Raw genomic sequence first — 24704 nt, 5'->3', positions numbered from 1 at the left:
TTGTGAATTGTTTAGCACAGTATAAAACTTACACTGATCAAATAACGTAGCAAAATTTTCTCTTCTTGTTTAATAATTGTTATTTAATGGTTTAATGAAAATCATCATGAAGAAAAGATGGCCATGATAAACAAAAAGATGTTCTGGGTTCGACAACGGACTCCTCTTGGACTGAGCTTGAACGGCTGCTATTTTCTAATGTCTTGTCTGATACATCCCCAGGATCGTTCTGCATATCGTGAAGCCTTGCTCCTAGTTGGGTAAAAGTCTAGCCATGTCCTACGATAGTCTGGTTTTGCTATCATTTGAACAATCTTAGTTTTTTTTTCTTCTCTCATTTACAAGTCATTGATAATGGCCAACGAACTTAAATTTAACGGCGATAGGGAAAGGTAAACATCATGAGGTGTTAAAAAGCAATGAAGAGCTCGCCTTTCCTTCTGCTTCATGGTTATCAACGAATTATAAGTAGATACAAGGCAGCAAGCCCCAAAGCAAAATATATTCCTATAACTATATACAACAGTATGATGGCAAATTCTTTTAGGAGATATGGACATAAATACACCAAAAGAAAACAGTATTTGGCTTTCCTTCAGTTCAAGAACACCGCTGTACATGACTGTGCAAGCTGGCCAGACAGACCAGGCTGTGCTTGAGAATGCTTGCGCCAAATAATTGGTAACCTCACCCAAAATCTACAACTATGAGGAAGCGACATGTTTCTTGTGGCAAGCCAAGAGCACTCCACTGAAAAATCATCATCTCTCAACACCATCCTGCCTTTTTCTATGAGTTGCAGGAGACCCTTTATGGTCACTTGTAACTGTACTTGGGTTCTGCAAGATATTGGAATACGGGACACCTGCTGTTTGCTTTTGATGCAGTTTCTCTAGGTTTCCTACTGGTATTTGATTTTCCATTCTCTTTTTGGCTGGTCATTTCTTTTTTGTTTATTGTACCAAGCATTCTACTTGCCTCTTCTGTCATTCCAGCAGCACGCCATGCTTCAGTAACAAGCAACATGGTCTTTTTCTCAGGCTGAACCTCAAATTCTGTCGTAACCTGGAGAATTTCTTCTGCCTTTCATGGCTGCTTGGCTTCAGCAAATCCCAAATCAGGGTCTCCGAAGTCTTCAAATTAGGAGTGATTCCATGTTCACATATCTTGTCAAAAATTCTAATTGCATATTCTGCCAGCATTGCACCTGCCGCTGATAACAGTCTGCATGAGTCGAAGCACTTCTGCATGGTCAACGCAGCCAGGAGAGTTCTGTATGATATTAGTCGAGGCACTATTCTTTACAATAAAAAAAAATCATTCTAATTTTTGTTCAAATAGACTTCTATAAAGCCATTTCAAGTTTCTTATTGAATTCATCCTTGCAAAAAGCCCAGATAAAAAGGTCTATGTAATTGAAATCAGAGAGAGTTTTCACTCACTATCGAACTCACCTTCTGTTATTTTTTCCTCTTCTATGAATGAGACATGAAAGATACACCCCCCCAGCCATCTCAATCAATAAGTTTCTACAGCCCTATAAAATGTCTGATTTCTCGTGAACCTCTTTTCTCATTCTTTGCACACCCTTTTTCTTTTATTTGAGGTTTTGCTGAGTAAACTACCCTAACTTTTTTAGATTCTTTTTGGATTTTTGGGTGTTAACTTAAAAATATTTCATTTTTGGTTATAAATTATAATAATCTTCCTATATATTATGAAATTAGAGAAACCATCCAAAAAATTAAACATTTACCATCCTCACTCAAAAAATCAGACTTTTCTTACAAACTACAGCACAACAACATAGACCTCTCAATTCCCAGCTCAAAATCTTTCTTGTAATGTAGATATGAGCATAACAGTTCCCTGAACTGCATGCTGTCCTTAAGTACTTTCCACACAAGTTTGTACATCCAACTCTATGATTAAAAAAAATCAGCTACTTAGATCTACTGGAATTTCCTTTCCTAAGCATGTGAAAATTCCCATAATTGATCATTCACACACACAGAGAGACTCAAGAAAAAAAAAATGCCCAAGAGGACAATATAGATCTTCAGAGACTCAAACAATCAGTGAAGCTCAGCAGCACAAAAGATTGAAAGGCAATGATCTTTTTAGTAAACATAGTGTTGGAACAACAGCAACATTTTGCTGGCTACTGAAAACATAATATAGAAATCTGACCACAACCACTCATCAAGACGGGGGTGCTTGAGAGTGTGATAGTAGTTGTTTTTCAAAATACTTTTCGTTCAAAAATACATCAAAATAATATATTTTTTTATTTTTTAAAATTTAATTTTGACATTAGCATATCAAACAATTCGAAAACATAAAAAAATAATTTTAAACAAAAAAAAAATGAATTTTAACCAACCTCTGTTTGGGCCGCAATCCCAAAGAGGCACGACACAAACTATTAGTTTAGCAATTGCAATGATTTGGTGGCAAGTAACTAGTTTCATTGTTAAGATATTGACAAGGTTGAACTAAAAATTAACTTACATGTTGACGAAAAATTACTTAATATTTGTCAGCATGGAGAAATAAAAATTTACATCACCTTTTCACCATGACGAACTTCACATAATCCTGGATACTCCTTCAGAACAAGATTGTCTTCATTAGAAAACAGATCTTCTACCAAGTTGTGGTCCCCGCTTCTGCAACAAAACCTCTGTCTCTCATTTCTCCAATAAGTTGTGCTGCCCTTGATTCATCCTTGTGCTGGAGAAATCCTCGAATAATAACATTATAAGAAAATTCATCCGGAGGGCAGCCATCCCCTTCCATATTTCGGAAAGCTTCCAATGCTTCATCTAACAACCCTTCTTTACAAAGATTATTTATTATTGTAGTGTATATCTGAACATTAGGCAGCAATCCTTGGACAAAGAGTTCTGAAAACAGTTTCCTTGCATCTTTAAGATTCCCAAATTTGCACATGGCATCAATCAGGATGTTATACATTGCTATATCAGGCTTCAAGTAAGTAGTTTGCATTACTCGAAACAGTCTGAATGCCTTACCAAGATACCCTTCTTTGCAAAACCCATCAAGCAACATCGAGTAAGTAAATAAATCTGGGAGATTGCCATTAGAGTGCATATTCTTGAAAAGATCTTGTGCTTCCCGAAGTCTGCCTAACTGGCACAAGCCATGAATAAGAGTGTTGTAGTTAACATTGTCCGGAGTTAAACCTTGATGAATCATTTCATTAAAAAGCTGCTTGGCCTCATCTATCCTTTTGGCCTTACAGTATCCTTTAATTAGGATGTTATAACTAAAAACATCAGGTTTACAACCCTTGGTTATCATGGCTTCAAACAGCTTTCTAGCTTCAACAATTTCCATCCGCAAGGAATATCCATACATCAAAGAACTATAAGTAACAACGTCAGGCTCCACACCCATTTCAGTCATTGTTTTAAACACTCCTTGAGCCTCTGAAACCTTGCCTTCTTTACAAATTGCATCAACTAGCACGTTGAAGGTGAAAATATTTGGCATGATATTCAAACTCGTCATTTCATTTAGCAATGCCGAAGCCTCCTTCCATCGCCTGAAATTGCATAAGCCCTGGATTAAAGAGTTGTAAGTGAAAATATCAGGGGAAATGCGTTTAGCCTTCATATAAGAGAAAATATCTAAAGCCTCATTCACCAGCTTATCTTTGCAAAGACTGTCAATGAGTATATTGTATGTCACCACATTCGGCTGGCAGCCTGCCTCTTCCATTTTCTTAAACAATCCAGCAGCCGCAGTAGTTTCCCCGATCTTACATAGGCCATTGATAATCGTAGTATAAGTGTAGACAGTAGGTTGACACCCGCTTGCCTCAAAATCATCAAAGAATTCCACGGCTTGGGCAAATTTACCAACTTTACAGAGCCCATTGATTAAGGTGTTAAATGTGACAGCATCGGGTTGAAGACCGAGTTTAATCATTTTGGAGAAGACAGAGAAGGCAAGATCGACACGTTGCAAGTGGGAGAAGCAATCAATCAAGATAGAAAGAGTATAAATATCAGGAGAAAGCCCAGCTAATTCCATTTGTTTGGAAAGAGAAATCACAGCACCGTAATACTGTCCCATTTTGACAATTGCAGACAATAATTTAGTGAATTGGATGATACAGGGCAGGGGTTCCCTATGAAGCATGTGATTGAAAGAAGCAAGGGCATCATCAATGTTTCTAAAAGAAGAAGCATCATCATGTTTGTGTTTATCTCTACTGCTACTGCTAGTGCTAGTGCTAGAAGAAGAAATGGAGCTGGAGTGGTTGCTAGACAGCAGTGATGAAGTGGTTGGAGATAGAAGAAGAAGCATACCCATCATTTTCATTTGACATCGCTGAGTTTGGGGGCCAATAAAAAAGGTTTCTGAACCTCCTAGCCTCACTGCCGCAGCCGCCGCCGCCGCCGCCATCATCGACCTTCCTCCGTGTTTTTTCTTCTCCTCGTGGTCTGTTTTTTTTGGTGAAAACTTTATCAAAACGACAGAGGTTGAAGAAAGGGATTTGGGAAAGCAGGAGAATGAAGAAATTTCGGGAAGAAAATTGGGTGGGAATGAACGGTTGGAATGGGCACCTCTAAAACGCTGGCGTTTTGAAGAAGAGGAAACTCAAAATTTACATCTAATACAATCCAGTCCACATTTGCTTTCAAATTTTAAATTGCGTCCATTTTCAATATTGGCTTTTTTTTTCTTCAGGGAACATCTTCCGAGGAATCTTTTTTTCGTGTACATTTTCGGCGAGGTTTTCCTCACTCTACTCGCTTTGAGTGTGTCAGTTAACCAAGGATTCTGCCTGAACATTTTTCTATGAACAGGGAAGCTTGTTGATGATGAGGAAGGACAATTTTCACGGTTAGCTTTTCCCAGAAATGCAGTTTCTGTTGAGCTTCTGGTACCGCTTATGGACTATTTGCCATTAGTGTCCTTGTAAAGGTATCAAGCATCTTGCACGTCTCTCTGGAAGCAGCTCGAGCTTCCGCAGCTATGACAGGCCCCTTAAGTGGAGGCAGAGTGTCAATCATATTGCACATCTCTCTGGTGCCCTTATTGGTGTGGTTTTGGTATGGTTTGTCAGCAGAATTCCTTCTCCTCGAGATCTCAAGGGATCAACTTTGCAGGGAAAATCAGGCAAAACTCGATTGAAGAATTCATGCTTTGTATATCCAACAAGTGTGTGTACATGCAAGGAATCCATGGCGTGATTTGTATCTCAATTCTTATGCTAATTTTATTAAACTGATCAAATTGCATAGCAGATTTTCCTTTCCTTGTTTAATAATTGTTATTTAATGATTGAGTGAAAATCATCATGAAGAAAAGATGGCCACAATAAACAAAAAAATGTTCTGGGTTCGAGAACGGGTCTCCTCTTTGACTGAGCTCAAACTGCTGTTATTTTCCAATGTCTTGTCTGATACATCCTCAGGATCGTTATCGTGAAAAGCTTCATGAAGAAAACAGTACTTGGCTTTCTTTCAGTTCAAGAACAACGCTGTACACGGCTGTGCAAGCTGACCATAGATACCAAGGCTGTGACTGAGACTGCCTGCGGCATATAATTGGTAACCTTACCCCAAATTTACAGCTACGAGAAAGAGACATGCTTCTTGTGGCTTGCCATGAGCTATCCATTGGAAAATCATCATCTCTCAACACCATCCTGCCTTTTCTAAGAGTTGCAGGAGATCCTTTATGGTCACCTGTAACTGTTCTTGGTATCTGCAAGATATTGGAATACAAGACATGAAAGAATCATCCAGAACCAAATACAAAGCTTGCATCACATTATACATTACAACAACATGAACTCTCAAAGGAATCGTTACTCATAATTTTCATCACGGCATGGCTAGTAACAGTAGATCATTATCATCTTTTAGGTAAGCCAATTTTCAATATCAATGGTTTCACCTTTTCTATTAGAATTACACTATAGGCTATAATATATATTTAGTTAGCTTTTTTTTTTCTTTTTTGATAAATGGGATCATTAAGGATAAAATAAGTTAATTGCAACAAGCCAAAAAGAGAATGGCTAAGCAAAAGGACCACGTGGTATCTAATACCCACTGCACTAGAAACACAAATTTCTTTCATATTTCATCTTGTCACAGCAAGTGGACAACCCAAAAAATATTTCCATGATAGCATAGTATATACTAGTCTAATGCCTGCACTCCACTACGGGCTAAGGAAAAATAGTCAATGATTGATAGGGAAAAAAAAGACATGCAGAAGAAAAAGGGAAAACAATCCACACGAGAGAGGGAAAAAAGGAATGGAAAAAGAGAAGCTATTTAGGCATTTTAAGCAAACCAGCTGGCCAACACTGCCACCTCCTTTGTCTGGAATGAGGCATCATCTCCCGATGAGCTATCAGCATTGAACGTTGCATTGTCTTCTTCCCTATCTTACCTGTATTGAAGCTCCATTTAGAAGAGAGAGAAAAATGTAAGGAATATATTCCATGGCATCAAATTCTTCAACAAATCATTAAGAAAAGAAGGATCAGCAATCAATAGAACATTTATTAGAGGAACTATCGCATAGGAATTAAGGTCAAATAGCTGAGATTTTCTAACAAAACTTAAAAAGCCTGCATAACATAAAAAACCCGGAGGGATTAAGAAAGTATGCAGATAAAGAAGATGGTTAATTTAGCACATCCAATGTAGCAAGCTGAAATTTTCATATCCATGCTGTGCATGCTTCTTCTAGGAATTCGATATGACTCTGTCATCCTCATAAATTTATGGACAGATCACAGAAATAGTGTTGTTCCAATTTACTTGAACATGCTAACAATCTTTTTTGGAAAGAAAACAAAAAGAATGGTGCAAGTAAAAAAGATGACTTGACCATTCTTAAAATATAAAGCAATCTTATTTTCACATCAATGTTTAGCATTCGTGGACTGTCTTGCCATTTTGGTGGAAATCGTAAAAGAATTACAAAAATGATTGGTTGCTTGCATTTTATTCCCTATGAGTAGCATGATGACCCAACCAAGCAACCCTAGTGTACTTTTACTTAACTCATTTAGATAAGTATCGCAAGTAGAACAAAAACTATCCAAATTTTGGTACATGGCCATGAATTCAGAAATCTTTCCCTTCATTTCACTAACAAAAAAATCATAAATCACAACTATTGAATGGACAGGTCATAAAACGATTTGATAAACCAACTCAAGCTGCATTTTAAGCAGAAAAGTGTGGGATTTGGAAGCTTGTAATAAATGCCTAGAAAGCTGTGTGTTTAACAAATTACCTCGTTCCGAATCTAAAAACACACCAGGCCCGAACAAAAGAACTTCAAAAACATGAAGGAGATTACAAATATTAACCTGTATAGAGAAAAGTTAAAGAAAAGCAGCGAACAATGTTGGAGGGAAAGTAAGGAACATGTATAAGCAGCAAAGAGAAAGCAAGAGCAAAGAGAAATTGAGGGGGGGGAAAGGAAAACACAAAGGACAAATATACAAGGGGAAAAAAAAACAAAATAGAACCGACTCAATATGACAGAGAAACTGCTAGAGGTAAACAAATCACCTTGTTCATCAACAGAAAAAGAACCAGGCCCCCACAAAAGGGTATCTAAAACCCCAAGGAGAATACACAACAAATGACAACCTGCAAAGACACCAGATAATTTATGGTTGTGTGGGTAAGCATAAGGACACATAACTTAGTACCAATCAAAGTTGACTCCCATATATTTTCATGGGATTTATATTTTTTATCAACAAAAAATGCAGACGAAAGGTTTGTTGATGATGTCAACCTAACCAATTTTTCAATTAAAATTTTATAAACTGAAGAAGAGTTTGAATATAAATATGAACAGAAATTGACATGCAAGGATATGGGGTAGCAATACTTGCATGAATGCAACATTACTCAACTGAATTAGAACCCGATAGAAAAATCCATAGGTATTTGAAAGTAGGAATAGAGAAGGAGCTTGTTTAGATGGATAGTGGTGTCATTTGTTTGATACTGTTACGCTGCAGAGATAATAGGTGGGAGAAATTAACTAAATGCCAATAGTTTGAAACTATATTCTAAAAGTTGTAACAGATTTACTTCCTGTTTTTTTCTTCACTAAAGTCCAGTTTGTCATGTTCTCTTGCTGCAAATGCTAGTTTTCTGTCTTTTTTATTTGCCACATTGCCACTATTGATTTAATCTGTCGCCACTCAACTTTAATAACTCTCATCCTACGTTTCTACTGATATTTTATTCTACATACCTTATAATTTTGTTTAGATTTTACTTCAATGAGATACACAAAGCACCGGAACCAGATAGTATCAAATTTAAAATTCACTATTGTTGGATGAGTTATAACCAATGTATGACACCCCTCCTAATCCATAGCTTGTCACACTAACTATCCAACTTTCTTTTCATGATCCACTAAGAAACTTTTTTCCTGAAGAGTACATGCATGAAGGATTCCTTTCCATAACTTTCACCATGATAATTGTTTTCAAAATTTTTCATATTTGTTAGCTAATTCGATCGCACTAAAATTGCAGATTTTGCTAGGGGTGGTTCTAGCTAATAAAAAAGAAACCAAAGAAAACAGAGCACCTGTATAAACACTGAAAAGAAACGGCACGGAGGTGTGTTCCAAAAGTCAGGGGATGAAATCCACAGTCAAGAACTTCTCTGTCTCCAAATCATTAATGGCCTGATCAAGAAAATCTGTGATGGCTACCACTGCTTGCTGTGTTGTTCCAAATCAGGGAAACCCCAATTCCCAATTTTAAAACAAATCACAAACCCTAAACCATTGGCCCCTTCTGATTAACGGCTCTCCCTGGTTGTTGAGGCATTCCTGAATCCAACCACCCTCTCTACTCTTCTCTTAACCAAACTATATACATAGACTCCTTGTTGCTGTGGATTCACACAATATAATGAGTTTTTTCCCCTCGATTCACTTCTCTTCTTTGGGTGACTTGGGAGCATGCTTGCAATGTTTTTTTTCCTCCCTTTTCTTCATTGTCCCAATGGCAAGACCCTACTGTGCTGAAAAAAAGGACAAAACACAGAACAACCTAACTATCACAGGGCAGTGTAGAACCCCCAGTCCCACGTCAAATCAAAGAAAACTAAGCAGCCGCAGGAATCAAGGAGCTGCACACAATCCCAAAAAACCCAATTAAATAAGCAGCCCTAGGAATCGAGGAGCTGCACACAATCCCCAAAAAACCCAGTCCTCGAAAAGCACAAGTTGCAAGCAGGCTCCGCTTCAAGAAGAAGACACCCATGAAAGAGAAGAAAAATTGAGGAAGCCAGCCACTATTTGAATCCACAGTGATTCTGTCTCTGGGTGTATAGTGAAACCATGAGCCCATTTAGTTTTTTGTGTAATGTAGATAAATTAGCCCAGGCAGTATCCAATAAGCACTATACTTGCTTTCCAAATTGTTGAGAAAAATTGAGCCTCCACAGGTTGTCCAGTACCCACCAATATATTCGCAAATTTCAAATACTGTAAAGAACATTTCTTCAAGAAGTTTCAAAAACAGTAAGTATGACACATGGAACTTAAGCTACAACATAAGGGACTACTTGTTTTAAATAAGTTTCTTTTCACAATCTAGATACAATGCAAGTATCAGCAGCAAATTCCAGTTCTATAAATAAAGCATTCAACCGATCCAACAATTAGCCTTTCACTGAACTGCCACTTTCAAAGCATGGTTCTTTTCACTGACTATGGGGTCACACTTGTTTCATAAGTTGGGCTGTTCAATAGGTTGGGCCGTTACCTTCCACATTCAAGGACTATGATTTTCATTGAAACCAGCTTGGAATATTTGGAACCATGACAATATAACAGCAACAAGCACATCAACCAAACCATTTAGTGTCACAGGACAAATACAAAAAGGATAGGCAAGTGTTTGGTTGGAAGGACAGAGATATAAAATAAATCCATCTTTGGGATAGTTTTGGAGTAATTTCCTGTCCTTCCAAATCAAGAGGTACATGGGACATGTCCCCTCTATCTCCACTATCTTTGTCTCTTCACCAAACGCTACTTACAAGAACCTCCAAAAGCACCAATAATTGACATACAAGACCATACTTAAAAATTCAAATTCCAATATGTCAATGATTTCTGATCAATTCCATCAAACCTCGCTGTATAAATCAGCATAGAAGAAGATGAAATATGCAGTACAATTTTTTCAGACTTTTCTTACAAACTATAGCATAACAACATAGACCTCTCATATCCCAGCTCAAAAGCTTTCTTGTAAAGTAGATATGAGCATAACAGTTCCCTGAACTGCATGCTATCATAAAATACTTTCCGCAGCACAAGTTTGTACATCTAGCTCTATGAATGATTCATAAAAATTTCCTTTAAGAAAAAAATCAGCTACCTAGATCTGCTAGAATCTCCTTTCCTAAGTATCTGAAAATTCCCATAATTGATCATTCACACACAAACAGACTCAAGAAAAAAAAGAAGCTCAAGAGGACAATATAGATCTTCACAGACTCAAAATATCAGTGAAGCTCAGCAACACAAAAGATCAAAAGGCAATGATCTTTTTAGTAAACATCTTGTAGGCGGATTGCATAACAACAACATTTTGCTGGCTACTGAAAATATTATATAGAAATCTGATTCAATGTATGACCACAACCATTCATCAAGATGAACATTTAGTTTAGCAATTCCAATTATGTGGTAGCAAGTAACTAATGTCATTGTTCAAATGTTGACATGATTGAACTAAAAACTAACTTACACGTTGAGGAAAAATTACTTCCTATTTTCCACATGAATTTGCAGCATAGAGAAATAAAAATTTACATCACCTTTTAACCTTGACGAACTTCATGTTAGCCTCGATACTTCTTCAGAACAAGATTGTCTTCATTAGAAGACAGATCTTCTACCAAGCTGTGGTCCCCACATCTGCAATGAAACCTTTGTCTCTCATTTCTCCAATAAGTTGCACTGCCCTTGATTCATCCTTGTGATGGAGAAAACCTCGAATAATAACGTTATAAGAAATTTCATCTGGAGGGCAGCCATCCTCTTCCATATTTCGGAAAGCTTCCAATGCTTCATCTAACAATCCTTCTTTACAAAGTCCATTTATTATTGTAGTGTATATCTGAGCATTAGGCTGCAACCCTTTGACAAAGAGTTCTGAAAACAGTTTCCTTGCATCTCTAAGGTTCCCGGATTTGCACATGGCATCAATCAGGATGTTATACATCACCAGATTAGGCTTCGAGTAAGTACTTTGCATTGCTTGAAACAGTCTGAATGCCTTAGCAAAATACCCTTGTTTGCAAAAACCATCAAGCAATATTGAGTAAGTAAATAGATTTGGGAGGTTGCCACTAGTGTGCATATTCTTGAAAAGATTGTGTGCTTCCCTAAGACTGCCTAACTGGCACAAGCCATGAATAAGAGTGTTGTAACTAACATTGTTTGGAGTTAAGCCTTGATGAATCATTTCGTTAAAAAGCTGTTTGGCCTCATCTATCCTTTTCACCTTACAATATCCATTAATTAAGATGTTATAACTAAACACATCAGGTTTACAACCCTTGGTTATCATGGCATCAAACAACTTTCTAGCTTCAACAACTTCCGACCGCAAGGAATATCCATACATCAATGAACTGTACGTAACAACATCAGGCTCCACACCCATTTCAGTCATTGTTTTTAACACACCTTGAGCCTCTGAAACCTTGCCTTCTTTGCAAATTGTATCAACTAGCACGTTGAAGGTGACAATATCTGGCATGATATTCAAACTCCTCATTTCATTTAGCAATGCCGAAGCCTCCTTCCATTGGCTGAAATTGCATAAGCCCTGGATCAAAGAGTTGTAAGTGAAAATATCAGGGGAAATGCCTTTAACCTTCATATAAGAGAAGATATCTAAAGCCTCATTCACCCGCCTATCTTTGCGATGACTGTCAATGATTGTACTGTATGTCACCACATTCGGCTGGCAGCTTGCCTCTTCCATTTTCTTAAGCAATCCAGCAGCCGCAGCAGTTTCCCCGATCTTACATAAGCCATTGATAATCGTAGTATAAGTGTAGACATCAGGTCGACACCCTCTTGCCACCATGTCATCAAATAATTCCATGGCCTGGGCAAATTTACCCACTTTACAGAGCCAATTGATTAAGGTGGTAAATGTGACGATAGTGGGTTGAAGACCAAGTTTAATGATTTTGGCTAAGACAGAGAAGGCAAGATCAACACGTTGCAAGTGGGAGAAGCAATTGATCAAGATAGAAAGAGTATAAATATTAGGAGAGAGCCCAGCTAATTCCATTTGTTTGGTAAGAGAAATCACAGTATCGTAATACTGTCCCATTTTGACAATTGCAGACAATAATTTAGTGAATTGGATAATACAAGGCAGGGGTTTCCTATGAAGCATGTGATTGAAAGAAGCAAGGGCATCATCAATGTTTCTAAAAGAGCAAGCATCACCGTGTTTGCGTTTATCTCTACGGTTACGACTGCTGCTGCTGCTGCTGCTGCTACAGGTAGAAGAAGAAATGGAGTTGGAGTGGTTGCTAGACAACAGTGATGGAGTGGTTGGAGATAGAAGAAGAATCATACCCATTATTTTCATTTGGCATTGCTGAATCTGGGACCCAATAAAAAAGGCTTCTGAACCTCGTCTCACTGCCGCCGCCATCATCATCACCATCGACCTTCCTCTGTTTTTTTCCTTCTCCTTGCGGTCCTTTTTTTGGTGAAAAATTGCCCAAAACGACGGAGATTGAAGAAAGGGATTCGTGGAAGCAGGAGCGTCTCTCTCTCAAGGAGTGAAAAGAAAAATAGATGGGAATGAACGGTTGGGATGGGCACTTCTAAAACGCTGGCGTTTTGAAAAATAAGAAACAGAAAATTTACTGCTAATACAATCCAGTCCACATTTGCATTTTAAATCACATCCATTTTCTAATATGAATCATCTTTTTTTCTCTTAGGAATAAAGGCATGTTGAGAGTCATGAAACTATTAATTTAGCAACTGAATGCCCTGAGATACCTCCAATCTTTTCAGAAATTGTTTCTTTTTTCAATGAAGTCCCTGTTAGTTTTTCATTCAATAAAAAAAATATATATTTTTGTTATCCGCAGCATTACAGGTTGTAATAATAATTATTTTTTAAAGTATTTTGTATAAAAATAAAATATTAAAAAAATTATTTTTCATATGATTTAAAAATATATAAAATAATAATTTTAAATAAAAATAATAATTATTTTTTTTTCTGACAAAACCAAAGCTAAACTCCCTCAAAATCTCTTAACTTGTGTAGTAACTACCAAAAGGGATGCTATTGCTAGCTAGTAGCTTAACTTGTCTAAAAGTTTGACAGTAAACGAAATCTTCTGGGTTGTGGTTGGGTTTGGCCTGGATTCATTGACTGGTTGAGGCTTGATGGCTGTAATTGTGATGATAGAAAATAGTCTAAATGTTTGCATACACAGCCTCACAATTTTCTATGAACAGGGAAGCTTGTTGAAGAAGAGGAAGGAAACTTTGCATTGTGTATCTCTTGTATTGTTACAGGTGTTGGAGGAAATCTTGTTTCATGGTTAGTTTTGCCCAGAAATGCAGTTTATGTTGGAGCATCTGGAGCTGTTTTTGGACTATTTGCCTTGTAAAGGTATCTGCAAGTAGTTTTTCAATTACTATCTTCAGAAACTTTTGACCTTCTTTTTGTTAAATTGTAGATAACCTGGGATTGGAGGAAGATTCTTGAATCCATGATGTAATTTGTAAATGAATTCTTTATATGTTGGAGATTTGTGAATTGTATAGAATTTAAACTGATCAAATAACATAGCAGCTTTCCCTTTTCCTGTTTAATAATTGTTATTTGATGATTTAATGAAAATCATCATGAAGAAAGGACGGCCATGATAAACAAAAACAGTATCTGGCTTTCCTCCAGTTCAAGAACACCGCTGTACATGACTGCAAGCTGCCACACAGACCAGGCTGTGCTTGAGGCAAATAACTGGTAACCTTGACCCAAATTTACAACTATGAGAAAGAGACATGTTTCTTGTGGCAAGACATGAGCACTCCACTGGAAAATCATCATCTCTCAACACCATCCTGCCTTTTCTAAGAGTTGCAGGAGACCTTTTATGGGCACTTGTAACTGTACTTGGTATCTGCAAGATATTGGAATACAGGACACCTGCTGTTTGATTTCGGTGCGGTTTCTCTAGGTTTCCTACTGGTATTTGTTTTTCCACTGTCTCTTTTTGACTGGTCATTTCCTTTCTGTTTATCGTAACAAGAATTCTACTTGCCTCTTGTGCCATTCCAGTAGCATGCCATGCTTCAGCAACAAGCAAGATGGTCGATTTCTCAGGCTGAACTTCAAATAGCATGATCGGTTCTTGATAGTGGCTGTTCCTGTTTGATTTTTGTTGGAGGTTCTAGCACAAATTCTCTTTATCAAATTCTCCCGTGCAGGCAACACCTACTTGCACTGGAAACCGAACCCATTTGCCTATCACTGGAAACTGTAGACTCGAAGCTACTTTGGCTTTTTGATTTTCCAAACCAATGTCACCCTCATCCCTCTGTTGAAAACAAATACAAGCAACCCTCTCTCCTCCAGTGTCCATCTCGATCGGCTAGAAACAGGCTGCCCAGGCAGCAGACCCATTACCAAAAAATAGCATACCAACTCCCACTCATATCTCTCATCTCCCTCTCGGTGCAAAGCACAACCTCCCAAACCAGCCTCCTTCATTTCAACTGTCACCACCACCGATAGCCTCCCATCAAAACCCACGGTAGCAGCTCCTCACAGCAATATCCATGTGTTTATTCTCGGCTCATAAGATGTCGAAAGAGAAGAAACTAGAAAATGTACCCGGTTTGGGTTTTTGGGCATTGCTTTATCCTGGGAGGGAGATTTTGTTGGGTATACAACCAAAGTCCCACATTGGCTAGAAATGGGGAGGATCATGGGTATATAAGGATGGACAAATATCTCCATTGGTATGAGGCCTTTTGGGTATAGCTCAAGAGCAAATTCATGAGGGTTTAGGCCCAAAGTGGACAATATCATACCAATGTGGAGATAAATGGTGTCCATAGTCCGTACAGATTTCACCAAGTCCCAGTGGATGAGCAGCCCCACCAGTGGATCCGCCAAGTTTCCTTCTCAGGAGAAGCTGGATCGCCTTTTGCCGGGAACTCCTGGTGGATGAGCAGCCCCACCAGTGGACCCCAAGGTTGTTAAGTGATTTACTTGCCAAATTGATTAGGATTGCTTTCGAGAAGAACTGGAAACGGGGGTATTTCAAGGAGTTTGGACGTGCGCTTGAAACAGAAAATTTTGGCAAGTGGAAAAAAAGACTAAGAAGAACAATACTAAGAAATAAGAATACGAGAGCAAAGAAAGGAAAATAAAAGAAAATTTTATTTAACTTTCTTGACAGCATTAACATTCCCTAACACCTAAGCAAAGGCAGTCAACTAGAACAATAGCACAATCACATAATGCAAGAACGACGTCATTATCTTCCTTCCCCGGAATATAGCCAACCTCATCTCATTTCCCCGGAAACCATGGGAAAGAAAAATAAGAGAATGAGAAAAGCTTCCAACTTTATAACTAAAAATTAGATTCAAAAGAAACCCTTTTGAATATTCACTAATCCATGTAGAAAGAATCTGTCTTTTTCTTTAGAATCTCTCTCTTTCTCTCTTAAAGAAAATATATAGGGAGAAATGTTGGAGTTGTCGAAATGGTATCAAAAAATTTTAGCTGTGCATCCCGTTAAGAAACAAGTGATTAGCTCAGGATTTATTTGGGGATTTGGTGATATAGCTGCAAAATCCATCACTCACTATACAGCCAAGAAATATCATCAAATAAAGGTATTTATTAGCATAATAACCTGTCATTCAAGAAAGTTCTTTTTTTTTATTTGATGGTGTTTTTTTTCACATCTGTTTTTGGATATTTTGCCTTGTCTTGGAAATGGGCATGTCTCAAGTTTTTGTCCTGTTGGCCACTTCTAGTAAGTGTTCTGTCATTTTCATGTATACAAGTCATTTCAAAATTGAATGGAAGTTATTTTCAGAAAATTTTATCTTGAAAATCGTGGATCCTGGAGTTAGCACTTCACTGCTACTGTCAAAAGATTTTTAATTGATGGGACTGCATATAGTACTCTTCCGCAGAGGTGTGTAAGTCACATGCCATGTGCTTCTTGTTAAACCGTTGCAGGTATGAAGGGTTACCGATTTATTAGATCACGACATCTAATGCGTCCAAATTCCTTGCGGTTTGTTGGTGCTAAAGTAGCAATTGATGGGTTCCTCTTTGGACCACTGGATCTGCTTGTATTTTTCAGTTACATAGGTTTTGCCACTGGAAAGAGCGTTCCCCAAATCAGGAAAGATTTGAAGAGGGACTTCATACCAGCTTTTGTTTTGGAAGGAGGTATATGGCCAATTGTTCAAGTTGCGATTTCCGATTTGTACCTGTGAGGTATCAACTCTTGTATGCCAACTTCTTCTGCTTGTTGGATAGTTGTTTTCTGTCGTGGCTTGAGCAGCAAGAGGATGCTCCCTGGAAGCAATGGTTGATATCTCTTCTCCCTTCCAAGGAGCAAAAAGATCTAAGTGGATGATTTCTTGTCTTCAAGCTCTTAATATTTAATTCCGAGGCATAGTAATCATAGTGGGTGTACAGGTAAGAGAAAAGGGTTTCAAAAAAAGTAAACAAGGCTGAATCGGCAACTTAAAATTTTCATGTGAGCAATTCAGACAAGTCATAGGATTACTCTTTCGCTGTGCAGTTTTTGCTTCGAATACAAGGACGCTTATATTGATTGTTTTCCCAACCCTGTCTTTTCTATTTTTTAAAAATCAAAGACATCATTGACACTGTTTTTGTTAGTGGTTTGGAGATTTTACTAGGTATGAAATCTTTAGAAACAGATGCTGATGGGATTCTATTAGCATTGCTGGAGTCTTCCCTACTTCTGGGGTCTTCTGTAAATTAACATTTGTAACTTGTGAAAAACACGACCAACCGATTCGAGTGTTTGATGGAATGGATTCTCATTTCTAACCCCAACATGTTTCTGGAGACCGAACTTTTGTAGAAAAGTCACAAGTACCTCATGAAGCATTGCATGAAAGTGTATTTGATACACTTAATTATATCTTGCTTTCCAGGTTCCGTCTTACCTGTAACAATACTTGGTGGCGTTCGAGAGTGACCGAACCGTACATGACTTGAACGACAACCTCATTCTTCTAATTGTTCATGCCCAGACTCGTAAAGAACATGTGTATCAGTAATCTGTATGTACATTCCACTAGTAAGCTGTGTGTTTAGCAATGAAGCTAACACGATTTTCCTCTAAAAGCATGACTGGCAGAGAATCAAGAAAGAAAAAGGGCATTACATTAGTCATCAAAACTCTCTCTAATAATTTGGCTATACGCATATCTTGGTTATCTGCTGCTAGCCTCGCTACTTGAATTAGATGGGTTAAGACCATACTCGCTGGTGGTTCCAGTGTTCCCACTGATGCCATCCTGCGTACTGCCCTTTGCCATGTTGAAACTCTTCATGTTCTCCTTGTATTGGTAGGTAATGGAACTTGAACTTATTGAAGAACCATACAGAGTGTTATTTCTTGGCCTGAATATCCCTGCATTGAGATCCTGTGCAGACATTCCGCCTTCCAAAGCATGAACAATCTGTTTGATATGAAACAACATTTTTTACCTTTGGAAAAGGCATCACAGCTCAATAAAGTTTGGCATAGCAAGTATCGAACAATCGTTAAATGATAAGTCATCTGTGACTAAAAATTTTTTGTTCGATTTCATGTGGGTTATGGACTCACAGGGAAGGCATTTTATGCACAAACTTACATTTATGACTGGCCAGAGGTAATTCTTAACATGATAAGGCAAAGAAGTTACCTGGCTCATTCGTGGTCGGATCCAGGATGAAGGGTGCACACAAGCAGCAGCACAAGCAACCATGCTAGCCATCTCACTGTTATTACACCGAGTCCCTAGCCGTGGATCGAGAAGAGCTTCAAAATTGCCATCTTCCAGAGCTTGAGTGAGTAAAGGCCTAGCCTGGAACACCAGTATAGAGGGAGGGAGTTTCCACAATGTCAGAGTCAAGCTTACATAGACTAACGGGCATGTCCAGAAATTGAAAAGAAGATTCAAAAGCCATGTAGAAGGGAACTCACCCAGGCAACCAAGCTTTCATTCCTTACCGATTCTGCGGGACTGATAGGTGGATGCCCAGTTATTAGCTCCAAAAGCACAACTCCATAGGAATAGACGTCTGATTTATCTGTTAGCTTGCCACTTAATGCATACTCTGGGGCCATGTAGCTGAAACCATAGCAGGCATTAGTGTTGAGGTTGAGGAAGAAAATGCAAGGTTTAGTAATGCACACTAAAAAATTTCAAAGAGAGCAGAGACAATTTAGTATGACCTGCAAACCAGCAGTGCTTTCAAAGCAAAATTATTATTTTTTTAAAGAGAATGGTTTGCCTACTAGCAAATGGAGTTCTAGGCTTTGGACAAACTAGTGTAGAACCGAACCAATATAGTTGAACACTCAGACAAAAGCAAGCGGAAGCCAGCTTAACTGATAACAATAGAAATTAAATACAAAAATCACATAGAAAATGCAAAGAAAATGGCCAAAACTCATCCCAAACAAACAAAAATATCTGAAGAGAAGACATGGCCATACCCAAAAGTCCCCACCACTCTGGTGGAAATGTGAGTGCTGCTAGCACTGGCATCAGAAAAACTTTTGGCAAGTCCAAAGTCAGAAACCTGAACAAAATATGAAAACATTAATCTATTAGTATGTGCAAGAAGACTCTTATTCTTTACCTCAAATATCATTAGACAAGATGATGAAAGGATCTCATTTCTTACCCTATGAAACCATGACTATAATAGGACCAGGTCTAAACTATTTATCTAGAAATATGAAACAGGTGGGATCACTTAATCAAAGGTGGCCTAGAACTCAAGTGCCCATGAGATGTTCAATGAAGTACTTAGAATAATATAGTAGTAACCTAGAATAGTTCATAGGTGAGCTTGAAAGCTACGTATCATGAACCGAAAGAATGATGAAATAAGAATTAGAAGTCCTACCTTTGCCTCAAAATTATGATCAAGGAGAATATTGGATGCCTTGATATCGCGATGAATGATTTTCGGATGACCTGCATGAAGGAATATTTCATTGGAAAATGTACTATATTCACAAGCATAAGGATGTTCAAATTATTGATTTTTTTATAAAAAAAGGCAGCATTTCACAGACATAAAAATTCCTTGTGAACTCAAAATATTTTTACTCTAAGATAACTCCCCCCTGTTAATTCGGAAGAATGGGCAGCATTCATAAACACCTACAAAATCTGATAAAGGTATTCAATATAGAAAAAAAAAATTGCTGAGGCGAAGTGAGGGTGGCTGGGTTGGGGAAGATCAGGAGAAGAGAGCATCCAAGAAAACTCACAATCTTCATGCAGATATGCTAGTCCTTTTGCAGACCCTATAGCAATTTTCAATCTGGTTTCCCACTCCAGAACAGGCTGCCCAGTTCCTGCAATGTGCAATTCTCAATGAACATCTAACAATGAAATAACTCTCATATCAGATCCATTTTTGTAATAAAGTGTTGATTAGATCGAAATCTTACCGTGCAAGTGAAACTCCAAAGTGTTGTTTGGAACAAACTCGTAAACAAGCAGTCTAGCAGAACCATTAATGCAATATCCTACCAATGAAACAAGATGTTTATGATGCACCCGACTAATGATCTCAACTTCTGCCTGAAACTCGCGCTCGCCCTGATTACTTCCCTCCTTCAGCTGCTTAACTGCAATTTCCTTCCCACAAGGAAAGAACCCCTTGTGAACATAGCCAAAACCACCTTGTCCAAGAAGGTTGGCATCTGAGAATCCATTAGTAGCAACCACTAGTTCATCATATGTGCAAGTTCCATTCGAAAAACTAAAGGCAACATCAGGAGGACCTTGATGTGGCAATGCATTCGCAGTCCATGGTGAATTTATGGAACGAGAACGTGTGTTGCTGGTTGAAGGAGGTGGCAGAAAGGTCTTTGTTTGCACAGTGATAACACAATCCCCTGACTGAAAACACTTCATTTCAGAATGGTGGACGTGAGCATTTTTATTGTTATCTAGGAATGCAAACAAAAGGACTGATTAGTAAACCAGATCATATACCCTTTAAAGGACTCATGCAATAAATTGGGAATATCGTGAATTCTTAGCATTTCTATTGATTCTAAAAATTAATTTCAAGGAAGAGAAAGGGCTAATTGCGAAGTATTGGTGAGCCAGTTTTAAATCTTTACCTGTTGGGACCAAGATTTTTGATGTATTGGAATGCTCTTGGGTGCTGTGGTTTCTCCTTCTCTTATCTTTGCAACAGAAAAATAAAAGGCCAAGCACAAGTAGCAAAAACACCCCACCAAAGGCACATGCAACAAAGAGCCCTGTTGATATATGAAACTGTTTTGAGCTCATGGGCAGACTTCCTTTTGCTAATGGGAGTGATGGTGGTGAAGATACCATAGATTTGGGTGGTGGTGGAGGTGGAGGTGGCGTCAATGCGAGTGATGGAGGTGAAGATACCATAGATGTGGGTAGTGGTGGAGGTGGCGTCAATGCGAGTGATGGTGGTGCTGGTGGGTAACTAGGCCTTGTCAAAGGAGGCATAATGGGTGTCGGTGTTGCTGGAGCTGGAGGAGCAGGTTTTGGTGGAGATGGAGGTGGCCAAGAAGTTGATGGTTGCTGAGATGGTGGACTTGTTGGCAGAGGAGGAGAAGGTAGTGGTGGTTGGGGTAGTGATGGTCTCGTTGGCAATGGTGGTGGAGAAGTAACTGATGGTATTTGAGGCTCAGGAAGCAATGTTGGAGGAGGTACTGGAATTATAGGATTGGTAGAAGCCTCAGGTGGTGGAGCTAGCTCCACAGGTGGTGGTGTTGAGGCAACTGGGGGTGATAAAACTGGAATTGTCATTGGTGGTGGCGATAGGACTGGAGTCACCGGAGGAGGTGTTGGATTGGAAACAGGAGGGATTGCAGGTGGCAACACCACCACCGCAGGAGATGGTGGGGAAGCAAATGGTGCTATTTGCGGGATTGTTGGTGGACTAGTATTATCCATCCCTGCTGGTGGTTGTGATGGTGGCAGAGGCTGTGAAGTGGCCACCGGAGAATCCACCGGTGCCGGTGACTCTAATGGTGTTGATGACATTATAAAATTTTATCCCTTGGAATATTAGTGGACGTCTCTTTTAGTACATAGCATGCAATATAGTAGATCAATCAATCCACAATTTAGTTAGTGGGATTCATAGCTGTATTCCTTTATGTGGTGAATTTCTCTAATCAAATGGTTAAGCGCAAGTGTTGTTCAGTTTTATTATTATACTGACAGTTGCAGTTAGAATCCTGCTCGTGAACAACTAATTTATGAGGAGCAATCAGGGCAGCAGTTAGTTTTAGTCACAAACTCCAACACCTATCAAACAAAACAAGAGTTAACACTCGAGAAGGTCTGATCTGTATAATGGTCCTAGCCACCGTGGGGCTAGTAGTTTTTGTGTAAAATACAAAAACTTTTGTGCTTTCGTAGACTATTAGCTCTAGGCAGCTAGCCACCATATGACTCGATGTCTTTTGCGTTTGGTCGTGGTCATGCCCCATTAGAACACTTGTTCACATGAATAAGATGCTAGACAATGGGAACTGGGAATTACAATCCTATTGTAATTTGATTGGTATAATATCAAACTGTGAACATAAACAAAGTCGAGCAACCATGCTTAAATTCCTCTCAGATAACAACATATGGCAGAGATTTGCCGATTAAAATGGCAGCGCAAGCAGGGGACACATCCATTAATCTGTAAAGAAAAACCTCGTCTTCCAAGAAAAAGGTTTTAGAGAGTGTTATCTGATTATATATCTCACTCCATGGCTTGAGTTAAAAAAAAAAATAGTGCAGGCATGGTCCACTGAATGCAAGAGCATAAATGGAATCCACCGAACTACTCGGGTTTCTCCAGGAGGCTACTCGGCATCAATCTTCAGAAAATGGAGGAACTAATTAATGTCAACCTATTAGAGGATCTCATATGCCAACAGCATATCCTTAAATCACATCTTGCGAACCTGTTTTGGCAAATTCAACCCTTGAAACTTCAGTGCTAAATAGACTTCATCATTCAATTGAGCCAGTAATATCCTACCAAGTTAACAACTTAACAGAGCCCATCTGAATTTGTTAGAGCTTAGCATCAAAAGCCAGGACACTATACTCCTGCCAATTTCATATCCTCCATCACTAAATTCAATTTCTCCATCAATCCAACTCTTCTGTAACCAGCAACTAACAAATCATAAGTTGATCTAGTGAGCTTATAGTAGCTCTTAATATGTTCCAGAAACAAGTCTAGCCTCTCATAAGCCTCTTGCCTAAAGTAGGAAGAGATAACCTTCTCAACATCACTTGGACCTTTAAATGACATCCCCTGACTCATCATCCTCCCAACAGAGAATTCAACATCATCCAACTTATCCAGCATGGCGTAGAATCTTATAATCCCACAGTGCAGCTGCAATAATGCCTCACCAATCTGATTGAACTCCATTAACATTTCGAGTAGCATCTCCATTTCATCCACTTTCCCAAGCTCAGAATACAGCCTGACAACATTTTCAATCATATTCCCATTGATCTCAAACTTACATTCCAGCAAAAAATTTAAAAACTCTTTAACTTTATCACAGCTTCCCCGTTTGCAATGCCCTTCCAGCACCCATTCCATTATGTGTAAACTAGGCATAATTCCCAAGGACATCATCTCTTCATATAGTCTATCAGCAGTATCAAAATCTCTAGCCTTAACACAACCAGAAATAAGACACTCATAGTTTTGTAAATTAGCAGAGAAACCAGCAGCCCTTTTCCCCACAAACCATGCTTGCATTTTATTAACATCTCTTAAATTCGAAAACCCTGCTACAAACTTGTCATAAGTTTCAGAATTAGGTTTATAGCTCTCGGAATTCTCCATTATCTCGAACAAGCTAAGAGCTGTTATCACATTGCTTGATAACAAGCAAGCATATAAAAGAGAATTGAAAACTGAAGTTGTGGGTTTAATTCCACGAGCCTCCATCGAAGCAAACACGTGCATTGCAAGCGACACATTTTGAATCTTTCCACAAAGAGATATTAAACTGGAGTATTCATCATGATCTATCTCATTATCATCAAGCATTCTCCCCAATCTCCATTCTAAAACCTGATTAATCAAACAAAAAAGAAAAAAATAAGCAACCTCTCCTTTATCTACTAAAGAAATTGAGCAAAAATCATAACTTTATAACTCTTAACAACTCAATTCAACCAAACTTTCAGTTCTGTAATAAGCAGAACTTTACGAAAAATAATTCTAAAAGAAATTCCAAACTCTTCCAAAAATGAATTTCTTTAAAACCACCAGTCAAAATTTCAACGACAAATTGAATATTATGATACTTAACCATTTAATCAAGCTCAAATTCTTTGACTTTATATAAAAGAAATAACCAAACTTTTTTGTATTTCTCTACTCTTTAGTCTTTAATTCTTCTTGAGCTTGCTATACGACCCAAGAACAGAACCAATCACTCATTTTTCTCTCCGAAAAAAACAACAACAAAAACCCATATTCCCATTTCCACTGTTTTTCTTTCTCACCTGTCATTTCTTACATTTTACAAGAAGACAAGAAAAATAATGAAAAGAGAAAGTGAGAGTAATCACCAAGTGTGCTTTCTCAGGAGAGGAAGATCTGAGATTGGTAATGAGAGGATCCCATGAAAGTTGAGAACTTTTGAGATTAAACCTGTGCTCAGAATCAAGTGTACTTATGATTTTGGAGGTTGGTGTTTGAAGCAACTTTGAAAGAAGAGGATCAGAAGAAGAAGCGGTGGAAAAGGAGTGCTGGGCTTGGAATGGAATTGGAAATAATAATTGAATAATTTGAGGGATTCTTGAACCACGTTTAGCGAATGATGGAACTCCCCTGAGTACCAATGCCATGGTTTCTACATTATTTCTCAGGTTCAAGTTTCCAATGTACTTGTATTTTGCAGTCCCAGTAGTTAACAGTAGACGACATGTCGTTGATGCGTGACGTGTGGCTTATTTACACCTACGGGTATTCAAGTACTCCCAAATTTTTTATACTGTTACGCTAAATTGTAAAATATCCCTGAAATAAATATTTTGTTTAACAAAATTAAATTCTGATTTTGCACGCTAAACTTTAAGATTTCTTGAATTTATTCCTGTATAATAGAAATTGACAGGAAATCTTAAAAATCTTCTTGATTTCTCTTTCTTTCGATTTAGGTGGTTGATGTAATTTAATTTTTTTTAATTAATATAAATATTTAGATTAGCTTGTGCGTATCTTAATTAATTCTACCAATTCTAAAATTAACGATTATAAAATTTGTAAGATTCAAATAGATAATTTTTAAAAAATAAATCTAGAAACTGATTGATGAACTATACCACGCGTGAGTTTGAATACT

General features: G+C 38.2%; 4 protein-coding genes across 13 annotated transcripts; all 4 read right to left on the bottom strand.

Moving 5' to 3' along the window:
* Positions 1 to 407: 407 nt before the first annotated feature.
* Positions 408 to 4594, bottom strand: LOC133689770 (pentatricopeptide repeat-containing protein At1g62930, chloroplastic-like). Its single transcript, XM_062109799.1, has 2 exons — positions 2570 to 4594; positions 408 to 1244 (listed from the first exon to the last, which is right to left on the bottom strand). The coding sequence occupies exon 1, from the start codon at positions 4435 to 4437 to the stop codon at positions 2647 to 2649; it is 1791 nt and encodes a 596-aa protein (XP_061965783.1). The 5' UTR covers positions 4438 to 4594; the 3' UTR covers positions 408 to 1244; positions 2570 to 2646.
* Positions 4595 to 5225: 631 nt separating this feature from the next.
* On the bottom strand, positions 5226 to 12940 carry LOC133689769 (pentatricopeptide repeat-containing protein At1g62930, chloroplastic-like). Of its 9 annotated transcripts, none has more exons than XM_062109798.1 (4): positions 11743 to 12940; positions 10869 to 11343; positions 7575 to 7655; positions 5226 to 7369 (listed from the first exon to the last, which is right to left on the bottom strand). In XM_062109798.1, the coding sequence occupies exons 1-2, from the start codon at positions 12740 to 12742 to the stop codon at positions 10946 to 10948; spliced, it is 1398 nt and encodes a 465-aa protein (XP_061965782.1). In that variant the 5' UTR covers positions 12743 to 12940; the 3' UTR covers positions 5226 to 7369; positions 7575 to 7655; positions 10869 to 10945. The 9 variants fall into 9 exon arrangements, with proteins under 9 accessions (XP_061965782.1, XP_061965778.1, XP_061965774.1 ...); XM_062109794.1 differs by having other exon boundaries at positions 10869 to 11884; positions 11969 to 12931; XM_062109790.1 differs by adding an exon at positions 8619 to 9525 and having other exon boundaries at positions 10869 to 12927.
* A 4238-nt stretch (positions 12941 to 17178) lies between these two features.
* LOC133690118 (proline-rich receptor-like protein kinase PERK1) lies at positions 17179 to 21519 on the bottom strand. Of its 2 annotated transcripts, none has more exons than XM_062110311.1 (8): positions 20466 to 21519; positions 19785 to 20288; positions 19602 to 19688; positions 19232 to 19302; positions 18816 to 18901; positions 18327 to 18447; positions 18019 to 18180; positions 17179 to 17790 (listed from the first exon to the last, which is right to left on the bottom strand). In XM_062110311.1, exons 1-8 carry the CDS (start codon positions 21367 to 21369, stop codon positions 17542 to 17544), a joined length of 2184 nt encoding a protein of 727 aa, XP_061966295.1. In that variant the 5' UTR covers positions 21370 to 21519; the 3' UTR covers positions 17179 to 17541. The 2 variants fall into 2 exon arrangements, with proteins under 2 accessions (XP_061966295.1, XP_061966294.1); XM_062110310.1 differs by having other exon boundaries at positions 18300 to 18447; positions 20466 to 21516.
* Positions 21520 to 21864: 345 nt separating this feature from the next.
* LOC133690119 (pentatricopeptide repeat-containing protein At2g30780-like) lies at positions 21865 to 24229 on the bottom strand. Its single transcript, XM_062110313.1, has 2 exons — positions 23929 to 24229; positions 21865 to 23425 (listed from the first exon to the last, which is right to left on the bottom strand). Exons 1-2 carry the CDS (start codon positions 24205 to 24207, stop codon positions 22430 to 22432), a joined length of 1275 nt encoding a protein of 424 aa, XP_061966297.1. The 5' UTR covers positions 24208 to 24229; the 3' UTR covers positions 21865 to 22429.
* Positions 24230 to 24704: the final 475 nt, after the last annotated feature.

This window comes from Populus nigra, chromosome 3 (assembly GCF_951802175.1).
Source record: "Populus nigra chromosome 3, ddPopNigr1.1, whole genome shotgun sequence".
Classification (NCBI taxonomy): Eukaryota; Viridiplantae; Streptophyta; class Magnoliopsida; order Malpighiales; family Salicaceae; genus Populus; species Populus nigra.
The sequence above is the reverse complement of the archived record's forward strand: the minus strand, read 5'-3'. Positions and strand labels throughout refer to the sequence as shown.

What these genes read in the sequence shown, in the direction of transcription:
- LOC133689770 (XM_062109799.1), bottom strand. Translation starts at nt 4,437, where the DNA reads ATGATGGCGGCGGCGGCGGCGGCTGCGGCAGTGAGGCTAGGAGGTTCA.
- LOC133689769 (XM_062109793.1), bottom strand. Translation starts at nt 12,742, where the DNA reads ATGGTGATGATGATGGCGGCGGCAGTGAGACGAGGTTCAGAAGCCTTT.
- LOC133690118 (XM_062110310.1), bottom strand. Translation starts at nt 21,369, where the DNA reads ATGTCATCAACACCATTAGAGTCACCGGCACCGGTGGATTCTCCGGTG. An exon ending in AAAAATCTTGGTCCCAACAG is followed by an intron (nt 20,289 to 20,465) that starts GTAAAGATTTAA and finishes TTGCATTCCTAG; the next exon opens with ATAACAATAAAAATGCTCAC. An exon ending in AGAGTGGTGGGGACTTTTGG is followed by an intron (nt 18,448 to 18,815) that starts GTATGGCCATGT and finishes CTATGGTTTCAG; the next exon opens with CTACATGGCCCCAGAGTATG.
- LOC133690119 (XM_062110313.1), bottom strand. Translation starts at nt 24,207, where the DNA reads ATGGCATTGGTACTCAGGGGAGTTCCATCATTCGCTAAACGTGGTTCA. An exon ending in CTCCTGAGAAAGCACACTTG is followed by an intron (nt 23,426 to 23,928) that starts GTGATTACTCTC and finishes TTGATTAATCAG; the next exon opens with GTTTTAGAATGGAGATTGGG.